A 27,897-nucleotide genomic window follows, 5' to 3' on the forward strand; every position below is an offset into this window, starting at 1 on the left:
TAATCGTACAGGAGAGAAAAGCTAGTTTGGTGCTCTGCAGCACGTGTGTAGGTGTGTGTCTCTATCTGTACGTTATGAAGAGAGATGAACTCTGCAGCAGTACATAGACGCAATGCGGGGTGGCCCTTGAGTTCAGAATTTATCCGCAGACTCTCCACATATATCTTGTCTCAACAAGACCAGAGGACCAACAACACAAACACACCCACACACACATCTGCATGAGCGCCGATTAAATTGGTCATAAGCACACTACATGGATGCAATTAGCTGACGTACACCACACTGGTAATGCAATTCCTCCTAGCTGTATACAGTTAAATAGTCCACTACAGGTTTTAAGCCAGGACAAATGCAAGACAGTGATTCCCAAGCACAACTTATATGCAAAATAATGAAATACTATCACACACATGAGTAATATCTGGACTGAGGAGACCAAGATGATTGAAGCATTGTTGGAAACATCTGGATATTAAGCACTTTGGAGATAATCTGTTGACAGAAGAGGCATACCATCATAAATGAAACAGCTCTGGGGTTCAGTTAAAAAAAAGTGTTTATAGAAGCAAAGAAAGTTGACTAAGAACATATGCTCATGTCTCACTGACTTGTGCAGTCACACACATGGCAGAGTCACAAGAAGGTGGCTTGCTCAAGAACATCTCATCTTTAGATGTCGAGGTCGGCAGAGAGAATTACCTCTTTCACTTTATCTCTTCTCAGTCAATCCAAGATTTAATGCTGAGGCTAAACCACTACACAGCCATCACTCCCACCATCACCCAATTCAGTTTTTCTGAGCCCCTGGAGGAAATGGTTACTCACACAAAGACCTGTCTGATTACCTCTATAGCAATCCCAGTCAAAATGAGGGTTAGGATGTTCGGCAAGCACAGTGCAGGTAGATCAAGGTAAAGGAAGCACACCTTTGCCGATTGCAGTGGAAACAAACTAGTTGTTGGGGAGAGAATGTGGAGCAGTGCTCGTATTCTGTTACATAACTTGAAAAGAAATGAAAGTGAAATATTCACACAAAAATCATTTGTTACAAACCTTAAGTTTGCAAGTTAAGAACTTCATACTGATGACAAGATCGATGAAGCTAGCGTATCCGTCTAACCCAAATTAGTTTTCCAAGAGGTGAAGCATTTTTCTTCTTCACTATTTAAAACCCTTCTCAAAAACAAAACTATATAACTAACACTGAGATGGACCATTCGCTATGTGCACTCCCAGAAAAACAAAGAAAATAGACAAAAGCAATCAAGAACTGCAATGACTACTAGTCAAATTCTGAATATTTGCTATGGGGTTGTCTGCTCTGCCATATACACTGCAAAGAAGTAGCTCATTAAAAGTATGCTTTTGGGAAAGAAAGAATATTTGTAATGTGAAAATGAATAGCAATAAAAATGACAGAAGAGAGGAAATTAAAAAGTGCTATATACATTTAGCGGGGGTCCAGATATGTAGAGAGAAAATTTCTCGAAGCTGGAAGCTGCATATCAAATATCCCAAGAGCAAAACTCCTTTGGCTGAGTGGAAACTCATTTTACAATGAGATTGCTTTACCTGAGACTGTGTGTCCACCATTATTGCCATCAGCCATAGATGGACCCTGTCACACCAATTACTGGAAAGTATCTACACAGAATGTTTCGTTTTCTTTGCCACTGTGCTTGTGATCAATTCTCCAGAGACCAGAAAATCTATAACACGAGGCTTAGTCACAGTCAAGGCTATAGCAGTCTGTACAGCCATCAAAGTCATTGGGATATCTGTACCAAATTTCATGGCAAATGACCCAATAGTTTTCAAGACATTTCACTGAACTCCAAGCACCAGAAGCCAAGTCAACCTCATGGTGGCAGTAGAGCAAAGTCAATGATTTTTTTCCTGGTGATTGACAATTGATCCAGCCAATAGCTGTTGAGCTAACCAAAACGTTGGCAGTAAACAAAATCCAGGCAGCAATTATCTTTCAACAAAAATGTATTTAGCAAAGCAAATCTGTAGTATTTAAAAGTATTTGGTAGGAGTTAGCATTGCATATTTACAGGAAGCAACACAATCTCTCTCTGTGACTCTCTTTCTAGTCACATCTCCTGACTTCTACGTGACTTTCTCCTCTGCTATTTTGTCATACCACCTTCCTCCCTGAGGGATCTTCATCCCACCATATTAAGAGTGGAAATGTATCTGCTTCCATTGTAATTACAAACCCACTGGAGGCAAAGCTTCTTGATCTCTGCTGGATCCTCGCTTGCTTTTCTTTTTTCCTTTATTTACTCACCTCTCTCAGCCGAGAAGACAGACACATGCTGAGCTATCAGTTCTGTTTTTCTTCCCTTTCTGTCGGGCATTTTGTATTTAATATTTCTGAAATTATATTAGCATTTATGGAAGCAATAAAATGACAAGGGGAGGAGTAGAAGGGGAGGGTGTTTGAGAGTGCAAAAAGAGAGAGGTGGGAGTTGCTTTAGATTCTTTGTGAAGTGTGGGAATTTCTGTTTCGTATGCAGTTTGTATTTGCAAATGAAAAACTGTAAAAATGCACAAGGCAGACTCAAAGGCCGAAACCAAGCCTTTGTTTACTCTTAGCTTCGGGATTAGCCATCTCTAGGCACCGTGAATCCTCCTTGAGGCCAAAGTGTTGACTTGTAACAGCCCAGGACGAAGACATGATAGTGGGGGAGAAATTGCTTTCTGCAGGGGCGAAATGAAAACTGCTGAAAAGAAAACAACCGTCCCCACTGTCCCATGAAAACAGGCCAGTTAAAGCCAGCAGTATCTGCTGCAGTTTGAGCGTAGAGGGTCAACATGAGGGCAAGTGTTTGATAACCCTATAGTGATCTGTAACCAAGATGGGTTAGGCAAGTACTGTGAGAAGTGTGGCCTACCAACATCCCTCAAAAACAAAAACACACACAGGACAACAGAGAGGAAGAAAACAAGAGAGAAGGTGTGTCTGTTGTGAATTTGTGCATTGTTTCCAGAGTGTGTCTGTTTCAAATTCATTCAGGGATTTTTTTTTAACACTATCAAGCTTTTGTCTGCCGGCTTTGTGATGCACCACATGTGTATTTCCTGGAATGTCTCAGACTTAGGAAACGTATTACAAACAGTGATGCAATACAAAGACAGATCCGCCCATTGCAAGTGGACTCAATTTTCTCTTCAGACTATACACAGACGAGTGAAGGCCACAGCAAATGACTCACATCATTTACATACTCACCCCTCGTTCCCTATGGATGGGGGCATTGTCATCCCGTTTCTCCATTAATTTTTCAGCTTTTTCCTTTAAGGAGTCACACGTCTGTAGTTACATCGCAGGCTAACCAGATGAGAAGTCATCAATTATAGGTTTTTATTTCAGTTACTTTATAAACCTGTTCAAATTTCATAATACTATCCACTCTAATAATATGATGAGCAGGGACCGCAGCAGCAAGTGACGCAAGAGCTTTCAGGTGAGCGGTGTGGCAGTAGGGACTGATGGCATGAGTATCAAAATGGTTCATTGGATGTACAGTACATTGAACTGTGAGAAGAGTATGCGATGTGAGTGTCGTACAAGAACATTACTTAAATAAAATGCAGTCTAGAATTTACAAAATTAACATTTAAGTCATGATCACTGACTCATTTTAGTACTTGACAGTTTTCAGTACTGGGTGGTGTGGATAATTGTCAGTGGTTACAAAAAGAATATCGAGGTTCAATACTCTTGTACACAACTACTGTTTCTTTGGAGAGACTACAGCTGAGCATCTTTTAGTCTGATTATAAATGTATTTTTGCTGCTCAGAAAACCAATGACCATGTTTTGTCAGAGGCGGACAAAAGTGGCTTCGTGTTAGTCCAACTCTGGAAAAAAAAAACCAGCCCAGCTTAAAAAAAGATCCATGGGTCACTCCTGGGTCCTCTGTGTGTGGATGTTGATGGCGGGGACAGAACGGAAAGGACCTTGATGTTTCCAAAAACTTTGTGAGAAAGACAAATGTGACAGAGCCCCACCACAACTAAAACCACAGCGTTTATGTCTGTCTTGTGGAATGCTCTCTGTTTTTGCTTCCTGTTTGTGTACAACGGCCCCGCTCCTCTTTGTATTGGGTGGTGGTGGTATAAGCAATGACAGTGGTAATGGTGGTGTTCTTTAGTGACGCTGACAACTGTGTAAAACAAGTGAAAACAGTGATTATCAGTGGAATGCTGTTTCATAATGATGCACACACAACAGCTCCAGCACTCAAAGACAATTTCCTTCCCCCCTCACTGAAAAGCGACTAAGTCTGAGTGAATGTGTACCTTGATATCACAGGAATAACATAAAAGGAATGCTGTGTGAAACCAGGAGCCGGCGCACAGTGATGATTATCGTATCTAAATCCAATCCAATTTCTTCACCCGTTGCATGTAAGCGCTTCAGGGGAGTCTCAACATGTTGGCAAATAGGCAGTAGGGAATTTAAGTAGTGTGTATGTAAGATGAGAGAATATCTGAGTTTGGTAATGGAAAATAAGACAGAATGATTTGGTGTGAAGCCTTGTAAATACATTTATTAGAGGAAGAAATACCGAGATATAAAAACCCGCCAAATCTTTGTTTCCAGCTTTGTGACTGTGACCTCAACATGACGATAATGAAATTCCTCAATTTGGCTCGTGCCTGAGTTCCAGTCACACCCCGAACGTTACATTAGAAAACCAGATCGCACCAATAAAGTCAAATCAAACGGATTGCAGAGCAGCAATTAATTCCAAGGATAATGACAAGGGAAGCTGTCCAAAAGTGTCTCTACCTCAATTAGTCTCTCATTGCACTGTCGATGCAGAGGATGGATGAAAGAAAACAAATTAAGTTGCAGAGAGAAGAGAGGGAGCGAGAGAGGGTGAAAGGAAGAGATAAAGTGGGGGGGGAATAGTGAGAGGAAGTGATACACACTTTGAGGGCTTGAAAGGAAAGAGTGTGGGAAAGAGGGAAAGATTAAAGGGAAGAGATACAGAAGGGAGGGGTGGGAGGAGAGGGAGTTGAAGGAAGAGAATTTGCTGGGTGCATAAGAGCTTCCCTGATAGTGACAGCCATTAATGGATAACCGGAGAGAGAGTGATTAGAAATGAGAAGCAAGGGAGTGAGAGCAGAGAAGAATTCTTAGAGATGAGAGCAACAAACAAGCCGGAAGAGAGTGAAACATCATTTAACAAGACAATAGAAGAAATCTGTCGTACTCACAGCTGTGTGGGACGGGCAGTAGGCGTAGCTTGTGTGTGTGGACTGATGGTGGTGATGCGGGTGTTGTTGGTGGGACAGGTAATGCTGTAGACTTGCATGGGTGAAGGAGGGGCCACTCCAGGCCCCTTGGCCACCACTGCTACCAGTGGTCCAACTGGAGCCAAGGCCTGAAGTCACGGCTGCTGCCTTACTGTTGTGGTAACCTCTCACCGCTGCACTGGGCTGATGGGAAGAAAGGTCAGGATCAAAGTGGAGGAGGAAAATGGAAGGAGGGAACAGGGAAAAGAAAGAGGTTAGCACAGGTGAGAGACAGAGAAGAAGACAGAAACTGTGAGGGAGTGCAGTGACAAATGTTACGGACAAGAATATCATAAGCGTAACTGCAAGCAGCCTCCACTCTGCCGCGGGCAGGCATTGACAACTGACTGCCCGCTCACTGACCTGTATCGAAGGAGAAAGCAGGATGTGGTGTTGATCTAAAATCTCCATACCACCATCAAGATTGTTCTCACACTTTCTTTTCACCCAAACTCACTTTCTCCCTCCCCTTTTCTCTCCCCGAGCACCAGATGTTGTGAAACCACCTTCTGTCACGGTCGAAAAGTGTTCTCGCTGGAAAAGTGCTGATTGGTTTGATAAGATGCTTGGATTACGGGCTGGCAATGGGCTTCCTGGTGTGGCATTATGTATTGGGTATCAACAGGGTCCAGGAAACACAGGGCTGAATCTGCTGACAGGCTGGCTTATTCTGCTGTGAGATGGGTTACCTGGGCTGTCATGGCCACTGGAGCACAGAAAAAAATACAGGACACACCAGGCACACATGCCAATCTGTGGCACTTTAACAAGACCTGGGGCAAATACTGTAGTATTTGCAAAATCTGCTCAGCAGTGCCACTTAGAGCTTGTTTTAACCTACATAAAGTCTCAGCAGGTATTACTGCATCAGGCAAATTCATGTAATGTTTGCTGGGGTGTAAGTCACGCAGAGACGTACATCTGCTGTCCAAAGAAAACCATGCATCTCCAAATTTGGTGATTTTGAATTTTTCCAAACAAAACTGCTGGATTAAGGGGTTTTGTATGGGTTGAGTCTCCTACATCATTAGATAAATAAACCATATAAAAAACCCACTGGATTACCCAAAATATGAATTGTCACAAGGCTGAGAACAGGGCTGTTTATTTATTGAGCTCTGTTCATGCCTCAATACAGACTATGCACAAGTGCTTCTATCTGTACTACAATTGGGGGTCTGTGTAACACAAATGTGTTCCACACATGCTCACTAGAAAACAGGACGACCAACTCACACCGGCAAGAAGAACAAAAACAGCTCCCTTTGTTGGATTTGGCTGAAAAAAAAAAAAAAAAGTTGCAAAAACACTTAATGAGAATAGGACCAAGGATGTGCAATACAGCACGTACAGACAACACACACAATTGTCCAAACTGCTTTACTAGCACCTGCACAGTTGGCGTGCTTGTAGTGCATACAGTTCAAACTGTCATTCATTTTGGGCTGCGTGTGGACGCATGCGGAAAGCTTTGAATTGGCCTTTAACTCATGACAAGATGATGTTTTGAAGATACGTGATTTTCACAGGACAGCGAGGAAATACCCTTTAAAAATAGTTAAAAGCAATTGAGATATTTCTGGCACTCACTATGGTAAAATAAAACTGAGTAGAACAAATACACTATTTGCTGAAAAGAATTTGTGGTTTGATCGATATATATCGATGAACAGAAAATCTCCTGACAAAAAATTTGGTAATCAGTTAATCCTTGAAGAAATGATAAGCAGTATGGCTAATGAATGAATGAATTAATCCTTTGAGTCATTATTTTTTTCGCCCTAAACATTTCCCAAACAGTTCCAACTCCAACTCAAATATGAGTATTTGCTCCTTATCTCTGTTTTCAATCGTTAGAAATTGAGAATGTTGGAGGTGTGGACTGTTGTATTTCCAATTTTAAGACTAAAACATGGATTCTCAAAACTTGTCATGGCCCAGCATTCTGTAGACAAAATAATCAATCAATAATCAATAGACATTTGATGATGAAAATCATCATGAGTTACGGTCCAGAGTGAGCAGAGCGTTTAATATTATCACTAGTCTGAGTGTATTGAATAAAAACGTTGAAGAAAAATTAAATTAACCAATGAAGAGATCTTAATAGATTATTATGCTGCTCTGATGCTTTTGATTCAGAATTCACTCCCTGAGCAAAAACACATGAATATGATGCAATTTAAAAACCGTTTAGCAATGTTTCATTTACATGTGCTAATAGTGCACAGACCAAAGACAAACCACCTTGAATGAAGTACAGCTGTACATCACTAGTGAACATTAACAGGCCTGTTTAGCCCCTGTAGGATTTTCACTGAGGTCAGAGGCCATCCCACACAGGGGAAACTGAGGGAGAGTGATAGCAGCAATATAGACCCACAGCTGTGCTTAGAAAGCTTGCCAGTCTCGTATTCTCCATCACGAAAGAACCGGAGGGGGAAAACGTAAGCCAAAGTTCAGACTAATACATACAATATATAACGACAGGTTTAGGGTTCATGTTAATATAAAACAGGAGGAAGCTGTTTCCCCCAAAGCAGGATAAATGAATTTATACAGTTCACCACAAAGTCCATAGAGGAGCATGAACGAGGCCCACTGGTGTTGAAAAAACCGTAGGAAAAAAAAGAGACAAATAGGGGAAGCACTGATTTTGAATCACCAGGTTTTGTACCATGTGAAAAAAATGTTCCTATTTTTTTCCAAACACACTGAGTTTTTATTTTCTCTCAGGCCTTTAATGAAAGACTTAGTCATTGGGTCAAAATATGAGAACTGTGCGTTGGCAGGATATATTGTACTGAAAAACACATCAGTATTTGCAGCTATGCCTCACGGATGTTATCAAGTCCTATATAGATGTCTTGGACTATTATACAGCCAATGTAAAAGCCAGAAGGTAAGGAGCAGACCCAAGTATGGTACATTAAGCTGCATGGCCACAGCCGCTACTTAAACGCAACTATTCACCAGTTCATAGAGTTTAAGTGCTGCTCCAAGCCATGTAACAACCTCCATTGGCCTTATAAATGAGGATTATTCAGCCATTAAGGAGGCATTTGGAACTGATGCATCTATGCAGAAGTGTTTTGTTTAAGCCCCTATCTCAAGGGAGAGATACATTTTAAATATGTTTCATGCATATGAGTTATATGGGATAACAGAGTCGTTGACGAAAGCGTTTTAAGGCTGGGTTGCTATGTTGCATGAGCGACAAGATATTCGCCCTTTATAACGCAGGGGTGGAGCTGTGTCTCAACATGAGGCTGAGATCCGGGGCTCTTGGCATTCCTCGACTGGAATGCATGATTGGTCCCCAGACTCAGCTTCATGTCACAGACTTTCAGCGGCTCGTCAGGGAGCTACACTCTGCCCATATTTCTTCATTTTATATAAGGGCCAATTGGATCTGCTTACACAAGGCTTTTCCTCCTCTGAGGGGGAATGTTTTACATGCAGGCCAACAGATATGTGTGTGTGTGTGTGTGTGTGTGTGTGTGTGTGTGTGTGTGTGTGTGTGTGTGTGTGTGTTGGCTTGTGTCTATCAGCATTATTTTCACTCTTATTTTACCTTTTGTGTCTGTACACTCTTGTACATCTGACTCTGTGAAGGCTGATTTGAGTTCTACACTTTGGCAGAGAGGCGCCTGCTGAGATTCAAATCATGGTTTCATGGTTAATAAGGTTAAATTATTTTATGCTTAGGTCTGACTTAGGGTATATTTGTATTATTCTTGTAATGAAAAACAATCAGGCTCTATAAATGTATTCTGAAACCTTTACGAAAGAAGTTGCATCGCCCTACTTCGCAGCCGGTTCACACATTCACTCACATGATCATAATACATGCCACAAATAGAGGGATGTGTATTATTTTCTTGATACCAGATATTCATTTAGCTTACCAAAGAAGAAAAATGTAACTACTTCAGCGAGCCAGTACGTTATCAGCACCATTTATTACTAAACATGCAAGTTGAGGCAGAATAATGCTTCACCTTCAGCTATGAAAAAGTGAGTGGAGGTTGTGGCTCCATTAATACGCTGAGATGAACCAGAGCATAGCACCTCTCCTGAGTCCATTTTTCACTGGTTAAGTGATTTCCTTGGCTCCCTCTCCCCGGTGACACTGCATGGTTGAGGGTGTCAGGGGACGGACCTTTGTGAATTACAGAACTCTATTGCGTCCTATTCCTCATATCGAAGTGGTTTCTTTATATAATGCGCTGCACTAGCGGGTATTGAACCATGGGTCACGTCAACCTCAATTCAATTCAGGCAGTGCAAAAGGTTGATTTGCTTATCCACAGGTTAATTTTTTTTTTATTCAGATAACTAATGTGTATTTGTCATTTAAATAACCCTAGTAACTTCACGGGTGAACTGCAATTTTATTGCTTTTTTACAACACAGTAAATTAAATCTAACCTGATTTCGGTGGCGATGGCAGTGTCAAGTCCTTTGAGATGCAGTTAAATCTTATGATTCCTGAACTGCAAAGAAGAAAAGCACTGCTTCCTCATTCACAGGAGTCCTTTCTCTGTAAATAGTGTATGACCCCCTAGCTATGATGAAACCTCCCCATGAGGTTCCCTCTAAGGAATAATATGGTCACACTTAACAATTCCTTGCTTTCCAGGAAATATTTCCACCATGAAATCTATAACACAATAGAACAAAAACAAGCTCCGGTAAAGTGTTCAGGAAGTAAACTGTGGTCTATTGCAGAGACATCAGATTGCTCTTGTAATACAAGTTTAACAGGAATACACTTTTTTATGGCTCTCTGTGAAATTCTACAGTTTTATGGTTTCCGCTAGCTATATTGACTTTCTTGGAGGTTGAATCAAACTTCCAATGGCAACAGTTTGTCTTTTATTATTCATTTGTTTTTTGTTTTTTCCTGACAAAGTATCTAATTTTATCTTAAGGTGTAACATTAATCACCGGGTGTATTAGTAAGCATTTTGACTAATAGTCATAGTCTTGTCTTATCTGATTTTCCTAAAGGCACTGTGCCCCACAGCTGTTGTTGGATACATGGGTACTGCAAGGCAGGAATGGTGATCTCCCACAACTCAGATCCAAATCAAATGTCCTGGTTTCCTGTTGGCCTAACTGTGCATCCCTTTTTTTTTTTGCAAAAAGAGTGGAGTGCTGCCAGAAATGCCCTTTTTCCTCCCTGTGTCATCTCCATATTCCCATTTCACACAACGCACATGCAGAATAACAGACAAACTCCAGTGCAGTGGCAAAAAACTGAGTCTCACTCAAAAACCCTTTAAATGAACAAAAATGAGGTCCCTAAAACATGACAACAAACAACTGAATAACCAAGTGCCAATGCATTTTTGAAATGAAGGTTGAAATGAATGGCGAGAGGCTTCAACACAGGGACCAGGAAAGTCATCCCAGATGGCATTAGTTAGGGGATATTGTCTTCTAGAGGGCCCTCCACGCCTGGTTGCTCCGTTTGGCCGGCTATGAAAGAGATGCAGCTTTCCTTTGGCATCTCTGATGACTGACTTCCTGGAAGCTGTGTTGCGTGAAATGGCCTCCTCTGTAGTCGCTCCTCTTTCGCTCCTCTTTGCCAATCCCTATCCCCTCACACAAGTCACCACCTTGCCGCCAAGCATGCAGGCTTTGACTGTCACTCCCAGCAAAACGCAGCAGACGGCGGTACGACAGACTCTGGGGGTCACCAGCAGTTCCACCTACAATCCCAACAGGCACCCCTGTTCACCCACCCTCATCCTTTCTCCAGTACTCGAGGACCAAGTTCAAGCGTAACCAAGGCAACGCAATGGCAGGGCATGTCTAGATTTTGGCACGTCAGAAGTCTTGACAGGTTTCAGGCTGGTTTCATTTAAAAAAGGGAAGGAGTGAACAAGTTAGAAGCTACCCCGAAGGCCTCCATACTCACTATCACCAGGGCAGAGAGGGCTGGCAAAGCCAGCACTACACACTCTCTCTATCTGCTTCTCTCTTTTCTCTCTCCCTCTTTTCCTCTCAACGATTCCTAGTAATGCTCTGAGAAAACACTTCCGTGACCTAAGATGGAAGTCTTGAGGGACACAGAGGATGTGGTAACCAAGGCAACTGGGTCAGAGGGTGACATTATACCCAGGACGGCTGACAGCCACTCATACAAGCACTACGGTACTGTAACTTTGGGTGAGCTATGCTAGGTTCAGAGTATGGTGTGTACTGTTAAGATTCCTGCACTGACCGCAGTGTGACTGTGAAATCTCTATTGACTGGAGTCCCCACACAGACTGCAGTGACCCTATCTGTTTAGTGGCTATGCTCTAGTCTCGAGAGATGAAAAGGATACACTATGTACCCATCCTCAAGTCATGCACTGTTTTCAATTTCAAGGTATTAAGTGGCACAATATACTGTTTACATATTCCAGCTCATAGTAGACCGTGTTTACTTCTTTAAGAAACTTGTTTTCATACCAAATACTGCTCAGAGTCTTTTGAGGTGTTGAAAGAAGGGAATAGGATGTGAACTGGAGGCGCAGAGGGGGCACACTGAGAGACAAAAAAGAGAAAGGAGGACAGAAGGAAATATATTTGCTGAGGGAGTCTTTGACCTCTGAGAATCTTTGACGAACAATAATATGACCCTTCCACACTTGGAGTTCTGAGTAAACCTCAAAACTTTCTGTATCTGTTATCCTTCTCTCCAAATATTTTCCTTGGCCTGACACATGTTTATGCTCTGATGAACCGTGAGCCTGGGGGCTGCTGCTGTGAAGCGGATGTAGAGCCCCAAATTTGCATCTTGACATCCTATGGGAAGTAAATGGAAAGACATGGGGGGGTGATCAGACTAGCAGACAAACTCGCTTTATTGAAGTGTGCTGATTTTGTTAACATAAATGCTCAAAAGTACTCATTGCTGCATTTCCCACTACCTTCCCTCGGTCTCCCACTATGATTGGACTAACAAGAAGGAGCAACATCCACCCCCTCAGTGGAGAGGGGACATAAACATTTACACAGGGGTACTTAAGAGGGAGATGAAGACCTAATGCTGCACGGCAGATGCTGCTGGGAGGATTAGTCAGTGCCGATATTTTACTCAATTTATTAACTAGCTGATAGAAAGAAATTTAGTTAAGAACGATTTTGATAATCAATTAAGCCAGTGACTATCATTGGGTTTGCTTATAAGAACTAAAGGTCTTGATGGTTCCTCTTAGATTGTAGTATCCAGGCCCCACCATCAGCCAAATTCAAATACATAGGTCCGATTGCTGCAGGTCTTGGGTCCATGTGTCAATTTGTCTAATAACTCAGTGGATCCAAGAGCTCTCAATATCAGGTCTGATCACATAGTGCACCATTATGATCAGAGAATGAGAACTGTGAAGTGCAAGAAAAAAAGAGACTGTCCACCCAGGAAAATATGAGGTCGTCAAGTGACTTCCTTGGAGGAAGTGACCTGACTTCCTGAGACAAAGTCAAACGTAGGGAGGTGGCTGGGGTGGATGGATGTGTGAGTTCTAAAGGTCAGTTACAAATGACGATCTTTGCTGTTTAACTCAGAGGAGTTGTTGAGGAAAAAATGACGTGTTGCTCCTGTTTTCAACCACTGCTGCACATAACTGGTTGCACAACATGTTGCTCTTTCTATTTGGGTCTGTTGGGGTCAAACACATTTTAAATTGTGTCAAATAATCTTTGGGTATATTTTGGACCATGTCTGATAGTCATTGTCACCTATCAGAAGAATTAGTATATGTATATCAGGTTTTAGGTTAGCTAGCTTTTCTATTGGTCTGAAATTGATCTAAACTGTTCAGTTGTACGTTTAAGACCACTGATGTGAAGACACCACCTGGAGCTCTGGGAAACTATAAGAAATCTCTTACAGTTGTGAGACATTTTAAAGACTTAATGAATAATTGAATGAATTATTGAGATAAATTAATAATCAAAATAATCGTTATTTGCAGCTATAGATCGGACCATCTAAATGTAAGCTACTGTATGTGATACACAGTGTTATCCTCATTGTAACTTACTACAACATTTGGGTTTTAGTTTAGTTTTAAAAAAAAGAGAAAACTATACAAAATCTTCCACTTCCACTCACACTAAGAACACCAAATATATATTTTGAATTACAGTAATCCAGGATGTAATACACAGTACTTCAACCTGAGACAGGCTGTTAATGTCTGCTGCTGAACTATGATTACAGCTGTTTACCCACTGGGGCAGGAGAGCTATGTCTGAGTGGATCACACCTCCAGACAAATGCTTTCACACTGACATTTTAGTCCTCTTCTTATGTATGCTTTTTATACACCCACTTCTCTGGCTACATCACTTTGTCTGTTCTCCTCACTCTATCACTGTCTCCCTTTGTCCCTCTCTCTCTTTGTCTCTGTATGTCTTTCCACCTTTCATTCCCTGTCCAACTGCCCCCCCTCTCTCTCCTTCCATCACTCTATAAACTGTGGGGATGATGGATATCTTTGATTGCCTGAGGCCCCTGAGTCCAGCACACTAAATCCTAAATGCTGTTTTGGACCTCTGTTCCATTAAAAGCAGCACCTTCAACTCAAGGCTGTGGCCCCCTCCTTTACTCCCTCTTCAACTATGACTGAAAAGCTCTACATGACACTAATTCTATCAAGTTTGCAGATGACACCATGGTTGTGGGCCTGATCATAGAAAACAATGAGTCAGCCTACAGGAAGGAGGTGGGTTGCCTGGTGAGCTGGTGCAAAGAGAACCACCTGGACTGGAGCATTGACAGGACCATGAAAGTAAAGATGGACCACAGAGTGCACACATGATTCCGTCCACATCCATGGGTCTGAGATGGAACATGTCTCCAGCTTTACAAATAACAAGATTCTGGTGCTCCACGAAGAGCTTATTGACACACTCTGTCACAGTGTTTTATAGGAACTTCTCTGTCGCCCTTTTGAAAACTGATCAACATATCACCTACACCCAGCTGTTTTGCTTTGAGAACATCCACTGGAATCAAAGCTTGAGGAGGATGAGGCGGCATCATCCAGAACATCTCACACCCCAAACATGGACTGTTTGCTCCATTAACATCTGGGAGGTGATATAGAAACCTCCCCTCCCGTACCAGCACACTGAGGAACACCTTTTCCCTGCTGCTGTGACTCTGCTGAACTGTAAGAAACTCTAACACCTCAACCTAGTACAACGCCACTTTATATCCCATACATCAGCACTGACATTGTTAATTTACAACCTGTATACATATATTCAGGCCTCACATATATCGCCTATATATATATACATGTATCTTTATTTTAGTATACCAACATTCGCATTTATTATTTGCACTCTATGCCTGTGTAATTGCACTTCTGGTTGGATAAAAAAAAGGAATTTTGTTATGTACTTGGCAATTAAGTTTAATCTAATCTAAGCAACTTAATAAACCTCTTACCTAAACTTACTCATATTACTATTTTCCATAAAAGTCCACAAACTGACAATGGCTACAACGAAGAGTTAGATCTTACCAGAGGGTTAACCCACAGATCAGCCAAAAAAAATCAGTTTTTAACTGGTATTATTGCAATTTCACAGGAAAAACAAATCAGAGGCGAGTCGGCATGTGCAAGGAAATGATCTGGAATGAGTGAATGTATTGTATAAACAAGACTGTGTGAACTGTGTGCTCAGACAGAATACCAGGTATGTTTTAGAGGCACATGATTACATACAACATTGGTGGAAAGACATGATTAGACAGGATTTCACATAGGCAAGTGCAACCTGACACAAAGACTTAGCTGCGCAAATTTAAAATGTTTCAACTTGGCCAACAAATTCATGCTTATCCTGCAGCTTCATGAATCTGCCCTTTAAGTGCTCTGAGACAAGAGGGAAAAGGAAAAGAAGTCTAGTCAGAGGCTGAACCTACACATACTGCACAAACAATCCAGCAGGCAAGTTAGCATGAACAAAATGAGGCAAAAATTTGCTTTGCTTTCAGTCTGAACCCACCTTAAAGATCTACAGCCTCTCTAGTGGCTTTGTGAGGCTGTATTTAGGCACAGCAATTCCATGAGTTAAATGCTAACAGCGTGTAATAAACTTACGATGCAAATGCTAAAATGCTGATAGCAAGCGGGTATAATGTTTACCATGTTTACCCTTTTAGCTTAGCATGTTAGCATGCTAATATTTGTTAATTAGCATTTAATACAGTGTACAGCTAAGGTTAATGGGAATTCCATGAGTTTCGTAGGTTTTTAACCATAAATCAGAGAGCCATGCCATTACATAGTTACAGTAAACAAAGTTACAATAATCCTTCATCATAAAATGTCAGATACATTCTATCTTGATATAGACTTTAGAACGATTATTGTTCTATGTCATGCATATAAACTATGTAAAAATCACAATAAAATGGTGGTACAATAGAAACCACAGATATCTACACAGTGTAGCTTGCGGCAGGACAAGGCAGCACTTTTGGCTGTTTTTCTGTCATTGACGCATCTGTCCCAACGGCCCACAGTGAGAAGACGAGAAGAGGAGGGGGGGGAGTAAGATGAGAGGACATGAGCATGGCTTTGAGGTGACGTAGAGTCTTCCATGGCAGGCTCTTGTTTGTTTGTCAGAGGTTGTTTAAGTCTAACTCCTTCTGTGTCTGAGTGTTGAATGTAATAAAAAAGAAAAGAAAGAAAGAAAGAAAGAAAGAAAGAAAGAAAGAAAGAAAGAAAGAAAGAAAGAAAGAAAGAATCCAATGACAAAGCCAATGAGTGGGGCCTTCCATGGTATCTTCCACTCTCTCCCCCCTCTCCTTCTGCAGTGTCCTTGGCTCTGTGTTCTCTCCAGATGGGCCCTGGTTGCTGCAGCACCTCTCAGGATGACGTGAACCCCAGCTGTCTACTGCTGCTGCTGCTGCTGCTGCTATTTCTAGGCCCGTACCCCCTTTCCACCTCAAAGAAACCCGATACCACCTTCAAAAGTGCACATCTGTCAGGCATCATGGACTGTACTGTGCATCAGAATAGCAGGTACAGAGAAAAAAGTTGTTTACTCATGTGAATGACAAAGGGAAATGGGCAAAAGCAGCTCTTAAGTGTATAATCCTTGTGTATTCATTGTATGGGGAATTTGTCATACTCCATTTTAACATCAAGACCACAGGCTGCTGAGTATATACCACTTTCAAAAGAGGCCACACACACAGACAGAAACACAAAGTCATGCAGACATGCATACTCATATGAATAATAAGCCCAAAGGGTCAGGATCAAAAGATGGAGAGAAAATGCCATTCTCTTCCATACGGTGACTCTTTTCTCCTCTCAGGCTTAAAATCTCTTTTTGTGTCGTTGTCTCCGTCAGATCCCCGCGGAGGCTGGAAATGAAGAATTAAGACAAGAGCACGAGAAAACAAACCAAGTTGCAACCAAGTCGGAGAACACCGCAGTCCTCCAATAACAACACTTCTTGATAAAAGTCTATTTTCTCTGCACACTGTCTCCACATGATGTTATCAATTTTCTTTAAATTCAATAAAGTCTTCTCTCTCTGCTCAGATGAAAACTGTATAGTTTTGAGATGAGCACAGTTTTGTGCAAGTTTCCCATATGAGGCTGCCTACTGCAATATGACTTGCTGAAATGCTGAGGATGTACTGCTGTGAGAAGCCGTTATGAACACAGATCATTATTAAACCTTGGGCTTTGTTTTGATTTCCACTAAAGAAGAAAAGACAATTATCCGCTGAGTAAAGAAGATAGATTTTTTCTTGGTTAAGAGGTGGATCAGGCTTTCATATTTGCATAGATTTGTACTACAAAGCAAAACAATTTCTAGAGACACACGCAAACACAGTTTTTGTGTCCCCCCTGGATTTACAGCCTTGGGTGAAAACTCACATGTGACCGAGGCAGAGAAAACATTCCAGACACATTGAACTCCAAAAGGCCAAATGAAAAGGCCAGCTTTTTACTTTTGAATACCATGTTTAGCACAGAATACAGTAAACCTAAAAAATAAATGGGTATTGTGTGAATTTTCATACTCCTGTATTTGAACAGACACAAGTTTAAGTGTTTACACCTTTTTTAGTGGATGTCATTGTCAAATGAAAAGTGCATATTTGGCTTCTTTACACTTCATGACAATGAACACCTTTAAAGTGGAGAACGATCCCACAATGCGTCATATCTCAAGCTCCATCTCCTGCCCTGTTATCTCTCTATCGCGCTCCTTCACCGTATGAAAGACAGGATGTAAGGGTCTGTAGTGAAAAACAGAGTGATCCCACCCCTCTGCACCCCAGTGGAGCATAACAGGGTACGCATGTAGAGTCATGACCACATTCCAACTCCTCTCTAGACCGCTAACTCAGGGACATGTCGGAACAGAGGCTCTTGGCCCTCCTGAGAAAGCCAGACAGCTATACTCTCACTGTCGTGAAAGGACTGTGCTGTGATACCAGTGCACCACCACTTCTCAGATAATGTGGCCTTTTTTTTTTTTTTTTTCCAAATGGACTCTATATGTCTGAGGGGGAAGCTTGCTTCTTCTGCACAGGAGAACAAGATCTGCCCATTTAGAAGTGCTGGTAGGTACTTAATAATTTGCTTAAAGACACTTCAGCATGAAAACACAGTCTTGGGAAGAATACAAACTCAAACCACCAAACTACTTGGTCCCTTTTAACACTTTTAGCTATATAGGCACTATCCAACTGCACAGTTAATAGCTGTAAAGGCACTAATGTGAGGAAGTAGCGGTGGCACTTGGACTTATGTGCATTCAGTAATTAAGTTAATTAAGTGCAAGCACTCATGTGCCATGCCAAACCTGTGGTGATGGAGTGCAAAGTGAACATTTGCTGCTCATGGTGTTAGTGAAAGTCCTCTGTAGCCACACTCACATACGAACGTGCTCCTCTGGAACAGCAAGTGACAGGATGCTGAGCACATCACAATAGTCACAAGCACAAATCACAGGGCACGAGAGGATAAATGGGAGGCGAGACGTCAAGAGATACACATTACCACCACAGCAGCCTGAGATAATGTATGGACTGCAGGTTCTACACAATATGCATCTCAGTGGCCGAGTAGCTGGTAGGGCCAAGAGCCACGACAAGCGTCATCAAGATGTATCTGTAAAGGACCACCATCACTGTAAAATTTAGACCTCTAGAAACTCACAAAGCAACAATGGTCAAATACATAAATACCCTGAACATCGTTGACGAAACACTATTTGGACACACATATTGCAGTCGCTAATTCTGTACATTGTCTTGTGCAGTATCTGCTAGTTGGTTGGTAGATCATGTTAAGTGAGCATCATGTCATGCACAGTGTGGAAAAGAATGATGTGTCAACTAATGAACATCACTTTCTGCTCCTGTCATCATTTCTCAGGGGCCAAATGATTTGGTGCACACCAGAGTGTTCACCAACATTCAGCAAATGGCCAAAGTAACAATAAATCAGAAAACAGCGGGGAGGGTACACCCAGGAACACTGAGTCAGCTCAAGAAACTTCATGATTTATGCCTGTCTGAGCCATCAATCTCTGTAATTCAATCAGAAAAACAGTAATAGCCTCTGAATCCACACCGCAAGTCTTCCTTAAGTTCATAGGGTCTAATGAAACTATCATTTGGGGTTTTGGTTTATGTTTGGTGGTCAAAGTTTTCAGTGGCAAGATGCATTTCACTGCACTGCACAACACAAATCCTCCTACTGCAGTATGCATCCTCTGGGGCTGAGAGGGGCACGCAGGATACTGCAGACAGAGAATCACAATTTCCACATGATTCACACCCTGTTTTATATGGCCTGTCAATCTGTGAAAGAGCAGTGCAGCCACACTGAATTGAATTACTCATAGTGCACATACATAGAAGGGAAGAAAGTTTATGTTCATGTGTGAACCTGAGCAAGTTCATGTGAAGAAAGTAACAATAAATGCTGCAATAAGGTTTTTGACTCTAAACACCTCTGAGTTTTTTTTTTTTCCCATCTTGCCTTATCATCCAGATCAGACTACAATGCTCACTCAGACCTCTTTTTGCATATCCTCACTCTGGCAGATAAATGAGTTTGATTTCTTTTGACAGCTCGGGTGTGGAAATGGAGCCGCGGGGTAAGAGAGGTGACATGATATAGACAACAAAGTCAAGCGAAGAGTCTGAGGAAAAACATGGAGCCCCTAAAGTGAGATCCAAAAACAGGACTCTTGTTGATGTGCTAATCTGTCAAAGTACCAAAGAAACTGAGGTGACACAAACAGGCAACAAAAACATGACCCAGACAAAAAAGATAAAGATATATAAGATTGTTATATGGATACACAGCATGCTTTTGAACATGTTTGTTCACACAAAAACAGCCTAATGGTACACCCAAGCATCACACTGTTGCTCGTGTTACAGGGATATCACACAGTTTGATTTTGCTGAGCTCCCACAGTGATAGTGTGGGTGAAAAGACCAAAGTCTTTTTTTGGGAATTAATGCTTGACAGGTTAGCTGCAGCTATTTTATCAAGGGAGTTCAGAGACAGAGTGAAAAACTCTGATCTTTGATCTTGTGTGGCCAAATCACTTAACACAGCGCGGCCAGACAGCGCATTAACTTGCAATGTGGAAGCACTACTATGGTGATTCCTAAATACTAGAAGGCCATTTATCAGAGTCAGAGAACCTCACAAGTCGACAACTTGAGCAGGCCTTCACAGGAGGAGCTTCCCCTGAAGGGCAAAGGTCCAAGAAACCAGGCCGGGCCACGACAATGTTAGGCACTCAAGTAAAGGCTAAGGTCACAATTTGAGGAAACCCAAGAGATCCATCTAACCCTCCCTGCTTAAATGTAGGAATCCATGACATCTACTACACCACACAAGAAGCACTTCAGCAATGAAGATAGCAGCATAAACATCATGAATCATTAAAGACGATAGTAGTGAACGGGTTGGGTCGGGAGAGGACGAGGAAAAGGGCAGCAGTTTATTTTTTATCACAGAATCTGGAGAGAAATCAATAATCAAGAACAAATTCAAAAAACAGATCATGAGGGATGATAACTTCCAAAATTCTCTGTATTTTATAAAGTTTCCTGAGTTGGGAGTTGACACTGAAAGAACCAGTAGGTACTGATCAGACAGAAGTAGAGTTGAGGAATAGAGGACAGTAGTGTTGGATACAGCTACGAACATTAGCCTCCAAAACAGCTATGAAACCTCCTACAGGTTGAGGGAGGTGACTAAGGACGACAGGGATGCCTAATGTGACTTTCATTAACGACACGCTACAGGCCAGAGGCTGAGGCAGACCAAGCCCAAATTGAAAAGTGCTGAAGCATAACTGTGTCGGATGCCCAGTTTCCTTGCCCCCTAGAATGATTGAATTCCTGCCTCGCCCACTGAAAGAATTCCTAAGCTTTGCTTATTCCCATATCAAGCAGGTGGGTTTGGCTGGTTGGGTTTCTAACTAATCTGTCATGAACTGCCACAGTCATGTAAGTAAATGTTACTAACAAAATAGCACATAATCAATGGAAGCTGTTAGAATTATAAAGAAATGTTCCTTTATCACAAATTTTAAATACATGAGTAAAAACTGATGAAATGGGCCTCAAACTGAAAGAACTGAACTGAAGGAATAAATTAATTACCTAATAAATAAACTAAGTCATTTCACTCAGGATTCAAATCTGAGATCTCTACGATAGAAAACCTGTTCTTTAGAAATGGACTAAACTCAGTTTAATATGTATACAGTGAATAGCTTTATTGGCAAACTGGAATTATATTGTGATAATATGATCATATCATGTGACTCTTTTACAAAGTTCTGATGTCCAAATTAATTAGTAATAATTAACCAAATAAAAACTATCAAAATTAGCTATTGTTGTAAGTTTTTGATACACGCAAGAGTTTTGATGTTGCATAACACGAAAAATTGTATTCTATTGCATCAAAGATCCTGTGATTGTATTATTAATCCTATACTGAAATATGTTTCAACCAGATCGCGCAGCTATACTTTATATGCATATCATGAATTTGCATTCTGAATTATTGTGACTGCACCTTTTACCTTTAACTGCTGTGTTCTGTAGTTCTTCACACATCAGCTTTTCACAGGAGTAAAAGGTTAGCAAGTTGAGGTATGAAGTTGTAGCTGAACTGAAAGAGCAGAAAAAACTGTTTGCATAGATGCAATAATGGGATGATACGAGGTTTCAGACTGTAGGACTGTAGCTGCTAATTAGTGGTAGATTCTAATACAAAAGACGTCTCCAGCATGGAGGGCCTTGTTAGCCGACAGTCAAACCTGAGTGCTCCGGCTGAGGGGTTGGCTGGCTACTGAAGACCTGTCTTCCTTCATCGAAATCGATAGGGGCTCCACAGGAGGGTGAGGAAACAATGGTGTTGACAACTAACATCAGGACTAGCAGCATGAAGGCAGGGCCAAACGATTCCATTTCCCAGCCAATTCCATTATCAGGACACACAGACTTTACTAATGCCTGAAAACAAACAATACACAAGCATCCTTCTAATTAAGCCCTTGAGTAGTGCTGCTTAGTGCACCGGTATATCTGTGTTGGATGCCTGTGAACAAGCTGATTGGATTCATCAGCACTTTTAATGTGCTCCTCTTTCCCCCAATGGGCCTCTAGAAGGCTCATGGCTGAATTCAATGGCCCATCCAATATTGCATGCTTAAAGCCCTGAGAGGCAGGTTGGGGTATTGAGGCTGTCAGTTATTTCTTCAGGAATACACAATCTGACAACAGCCAATGTTGATGATAATGCAGACTAGGTCTGACCAAGTAGGTAAAAAATTATCATCTCTATGTATTGCGATGCTAAATATTTTACTCACTATACACAGTATTTACATGTCTATATACCTCAACATACATTTGCCATGTTTGAGCTGATAATAGCTGAAGTGTTTTTTCTCTCTGTTGCTATTTTCCTTTTCACCTCCTTTATGGTTATCAAACCCAACACAAGGCACATGGCACGACAGTGGGAGGAGAGGTTGGAACAAGATGGGAGTTACTTGCATATGAGGCAACATAAGATAGATTGAAAGAGCTTTAGTTCAGTTCATCTGGTCCAGATCAAGTCAAAAATGATTCATATTGCTGCCATACTGTTGTCAGTTCTGGGCATGTTCATGTTGGTTTTACAAATGAACCAAGGTGAGTAAACATGAAGTCATATGAAACAATATGTAATTCATACATTGGAAAGTTTTGTGATCCTGCTTCAGGCTACATGGATCCTCAATTCACTTCTTGTGACTGACACAGGTCATGCAACACTTCACTGAACCTGATGCATTTCTTCATCTTCTCTGGTGACAAATAGAGAAAGTAATGAACTGAATTTCAAGCTTTATTTGAGCTTTATTAGTCAAGACAACAACTTAACCACATTTTATAGATGAAACAATAGATAGTACATGCAGTAGTTACTGTGAGGTTGCTACACTTCACTTACATTTTAATGAGGAACTGCCAAAATACATTGCACCAGAGTTAATTTGGAAGAGTTCCCCAAAACGTTCCTTTTCAGGTTGTATCAGACCCATTGCTTAGTCTGTACCAGAGTTCAACTGGCAGCTTTCACAGCAGCCCAGATCCAAAAGGTTAGCTGTGAGCACACTTCATTAAAGTTGTTTGAATTATTTGTATCTGTCATCCAGAACTGCTTTTAGATTGCAAGAAAGTCAACCAACACCAGGCAGCAAAACAGCTGCTCAATGCTCAGTACTTCTGTGCACATGTAGACAGATATTTAGTCCACAACCCCCACTGGATAGTAATGCTACAGGGTTACTATGCAATTAATTGATGGTCTTCTAGTAAATTGATCAGCTCAGGCTGTAAAAGATCTAAAATATTATTGAAATATTATCGAAATTAAAGAAGTATTTAAGCAGAGTAGAAATAATAAGAGACACCAATTGTAAGTTAGAGGTCCCACAATACAGATGTGCATTCAGTGGATGTGGATTCAGAGTCCCACTTTTATTGCATTCTGAAGAGGTTAAAAAATGAGAGCAACAAGTTATCATTCAAGAGAAGCTCCCTGTGTTTTCACAAAGATAAAGATGTTAATGACCAAAGACCGAGAGAGAGTGAGGGGCAAGAAAGACAGATAAACAGAGTGAGTGAAATAGCCTAAAAATGGTCATTTAGCGAAACGCTTGAAAGAGGAGTGGACTCACAATACCCTGAGGTGGTCGAAATTAATTAAATGTTGGATGGCAACACACATTCACGCTGTCTGCTTTTTTTAGAATGAAGCAAATTAATGAGGTGATAACCTAAGAACTCTCTTTGCTTTTATTTTGAAGATGACTGTTCGCTTCAATGCTTCATTTGGTGAGACTGTGATACACAGCAGTGAGGATTCATATCAGGCCTGCTTGTAATTCTTTCCTTTTCACCTGATGAATTGCAACAGTCCAAGGTTCGGGTCTGCTTCAAGTGCTTCCATTGACGGAGGGAGATATTTTACTCTTCTTGAAGGACATTATTCTATATGGGTATTGTGTAGATGTATCAGGTTAAATCTTGAAATTAAAGAAGGTTATCTAAAGCTACCAATGAAGCAGCCAATGAAGTGATGATAATAGAAGAGGACAATACATAGTAAAGGTGTCTAGGATGCTTTTCTTGTCTTAATAACATTATGATCCATTTTATCATCTTTAGCTGGTTGAAACACGTTGGACAGAGCACTGCAGTGTTGGTGGAGTGCACAACCAAGACAGTCAATGTTAATATTGAACATTCAGTGAATTGGTTTTATTATCACATATAGTCATTTGTTTACGTACTATTGATCAGTTTTAATAAGTTACTATTAGTTTTAAAAGTTTTTACAGACACATCTATTTAGGTGTTTGGGTTTGTTCCAGGTCTGTATTTTATGTATTTACTGTGTATTTTAGTTTGTACAGTGTTTCTTAAATTTCCATATGCTTTTGATTTCTTAGTTTTCCACCTTTAATGTGGATCTGTAAATTACTCTGTGACTTATGTCTGTGAAAAGTGATATATAAATACATTTTACTAACTAAATTAACATTAAACTATTTGTCTATGGTTAACACAGCTTAAAAAGCACTTCAGCAGTCAGGCTTCCTCAGTGTTTACTTAATATGAAAAGACATTCATCATCCATTTAAAGCCATTATAATGCAAGTATTGTTGACCTCAGTCAAGCAGTTCAACTTGAGTTTTTTTTTCTGAGGTAAATGAAGAAGCTTTACCTTCCACACATTCTTAGCTCAAGGTTCATCCTCAAGTTCAACAGCCCTCTCCAGTACATCCTTGCAAACAGGGCCGAGCAGTGGAGTGGATGGTGTGAGTCATCTAGCGTGTAACTATTGCACAGAGGAAGTACACAAAGTACACACCACTCTGAACCTACAAAATGCATCCAGCAAACCGCCTTACTAGTGCTGTGTATAATTGCCCACAACATTCACTCACACAGATCCATGCTAGACAATGCATGACTGGACAAGACCTCCTGAAACAATGCAGAACAATCAAAGGGAAATACAGTATGTGGAGAGAATAAATCTTTGGTACACACCAGCATATTTCTGATCTGGGAAATCCTCCACTGCACCGACTCTCCGCCCTTCTGTTTCCCCCAGTCTAGTTGACAAATGCAACACCATAGAAGCCCTAAATATCCCAATAACACCTACTACAATATGATGGTAACGGCACATACATCGCCAAGGTGTAACTTCAACTACTTCGCTACAATGTTGGCCCTTTGATGAGAAAAATGTCTCTGAATCCCCCTCCTCTTTTTCCCACCACACACACACACACACACACACACACACACACACATACACACACACACATATATCGGACTTTCACCCAGGAATGCGGAGTCCTCGCCAGAGTCTCTCCCCATCAAGCCTTGTGGTTAAATTACAGTTCAGTGTTTTTAAGTGGTATCTGAACTGGTGCCCCTGAATATTCAGAAATGGACTGAGGTAACGCTGCCAATTTCCTCCCTCAAGAAACCGCATGAGAAACTGCAACCTTTTCAGTAATGGAGTTGCCTATTGCACACTGAATGAAATGTGACCCCAACTTAACTGCATCTCAAGTGTAACGTACATATTCAATCCAACGGTCCTAATATGTTTTATTACATCTATTGACTCTCCCAAGGTGCCTGTAAACTGCAAGCAGAGAATAATATGGATACGCTTGTGCTGTGTCAGATACTGTGTAGGTTAGAGTGATTACGTTAAAGGTCAGGGTCTTTTTGCACCTTGGTGAAGGAGGAATGTGATAACAATACTAATCCTATACAAGTCCGTACTGGCCATACCAATGTTGTGCATTCCACCTACAGACAAAGGGAAAAGAGCAGAAAGTAGAGAAAGTGAGGAGGAAGAACAAAGATTCTATTCTGTACTCATGGCTGAGCATGCACAGCTGAAAAAGATGCAAAAAAAGAGAATGGATCAAATCGATTAGATCTCTTTTCACAAGGTATACAATCTTATAATCACAGAAGAGTGCGCTGTGTGCTGTCAGCCAGTGTTGAAGGTCTCCTCCTCCACATAAGCACCACATACTTTATGTGCATCTCTCTGTCTGAGTACAGCTAGAAGGGATCCAGCCGGTCCTTCCTCTCTCCCTGCTCTTCCTCACTTCACTAGGGGAGAGATAGTGTAGATAAAAGAGGGCGTTTAAGCTCTGCCACTTGTGGAGAGGTCTCATCTCCAGCCTCGGGTGGTGTTCCAGCACACAGCTAAGATTGAAGGCGAATCACAGACACTGCTCAAGGCCAAGCTGCTTTCTACAGCAGTTCTGGTGTTATACACTTCTATGTACGCAGGCACACAGGGGGAGGGAAAGTGATAGAAAGGAGAGACAGGGCAGTAAACATAGAGAAGAAGAGAAGTAGGACTTTAAGGGAGGAGGGGGATGGAGGGGAGAACAATATCTTTATCCATCATAACAAAGACGAAAAAGCTGAGGCTTCATGGGATGCCTCCTTAGAGGGTAAGATGTGACACACTGCCTGCAAGAAGCAGACAGCAGAATGTCAAAAAGAAACAAGGCTGATACAAAACACACAGGCAGAAGGCTAACTCCCTAACATTCATCAAGAGGTTAAGATTTGATTTCAAGCCAAACACAAGTCTCTATTCCTTCCTTCCTCATTCGTTTCCTTCCAGACAGACAGTCACACAGGCAGATACAGTCTATCTCTTCATTCCCGGACTCACATCCTGCTGGCCTCGGTGCTCTCTACAAATCTCTGACAAAAAAAAAAAGTGCCAACAGTAATTCCATTGCTCATTATTCTTCATTACAGAAGAGAAAAGCACCCAGGGCTAGATCATATTTGCTGTTAACTAAAGTTTCGGAGACAATTAGCTCAGGTTGTTAAAATTAATCATTGTTACAGCCATAAGCTCTGAGGCCAGCAGAAGCCCCGGCATTTATGGTTTGTTTATTTGAGCGCCTCCTGTGGATATCGACCCAGCCCTGTTGTAAACAGTAGGATAAGGCCTTCTACGATCGTTGGGTGGATTTATTTTCTGCACAGGGATGAGCCATCCAATTGTGACCTAGATTAGACAGAGCAGGAAACACAGACCCTCTCCATTTAATGATTACAGTAGGTTTATCTGAACAAACTTCATATTATTTTTGTATTGAAATCATATGACTGTTCCAACATTTTTTTCCTCTGCTCTATAATAACAATGCAGGGATATGGCTGATATCAACTTCTCCTGTCTACATGGCGGGAAACGACTTGGAATTTCAGTCATTTCCTTGTCCTGAAAACCCTTGCAGCAGCATTCCTCTGTTCTTGCTGCTTGTTGTCATTCCATTGATGATTGACTGCAAACATCAGAGGCTCATAGGATCTGATAGGAGGCTTCATTATGCTAATCTAAGCAGTCTCTTTTTCACAGTCTTGCTGAAACAAGCTGAATAAAACATGCTTCAATCTCCCCAAAATGAAGACATGCCTTCTATGCATTTCTTGTTCATTTTATACCCTCGATGCATTTTTTTTCTGTCGTGCTTTGTGTGCAACTGGATCCTATACCCGGCTTAAATTAATTGGCCAACTTCCTTTTTAATAGGCCTTGTGGTCTGCCTCTTAGCAGCAACCAGAAACTAATAGCCTCAGTCATGCTGCATGAAAACCATATAAACATCCCTGGTCCGTTTCAAAGAAATACACACTAGCATTCCATCATTTTTTTTTTTTTCCTCGACTTTCCCTAGTCATGAGGTGGGTTCTCTCTCTTCAAAGGCGTGGTACTACAGTTGAGATCACGATACATATTTATGTTGTTACGCTTGGCTGTTTATGGTTGGTAATTTGCATTAAACCTTCGCCTGATTTGTGTTGAGAGACAGAACACCTGAGAGACATATGGTGGGGAGCTTTGCAGATATAAGCAAGAATATCCCAAACCTGAAAGGCGTACTACTCATGAACGTGCACACACACCCACACACACAATTTCTGGGACCTGGGTTAGGCCTCTG

The 27,897-nt window shown here is 41.3% G+C and overlaps 1 protein-coding gene across 3 annotated transcripts in view; it reads right to left on the reverse strand.

The window, feature by feature from the left end:
• Window positions 1-27,897, reverse strand: part of rbms3 (RNA binding motif, single stranded interacting protein) — a 273,401-nt gene that overhangs the window by 206,875 nt on the left and 38,629 nt on the right. For 2 of the 3 annotated variants that reach the window (XM_087175003.1, XM_023409817.2), the window contains exon 3: window positions 5,239-5,460. The exons of the other annotated variant lie outside the window; for it this stretch is intronic. In XM_087175003.1, coding sequence (XP_087031129.1) covers window positions 5,239-5,460 — 222 coding nt within the window. The remainder of the gene's footprint in view (window positions 1-5,238; window positions 5,461-27,897) is intronic. 3 annotated transcript variants of the gene reach the window in all.

This window comes from Seriola lalandi, unplaced genomic scaffold (genome assembly GCF_002814215.2).
Source record: "Seriola lalandi dorsalis isolate HSWRI2012SDOR001 ecotype SW California unplaced genomic scaffold, Sedor1 jcf7180002054408, whole genome shotgun sequence".
Lineage (NCBI taxonomy): Eukaryota > Metazoa > Chordata > Actinopteri > Carangiformes > Carangidae > Seriola > Seriola lalandi.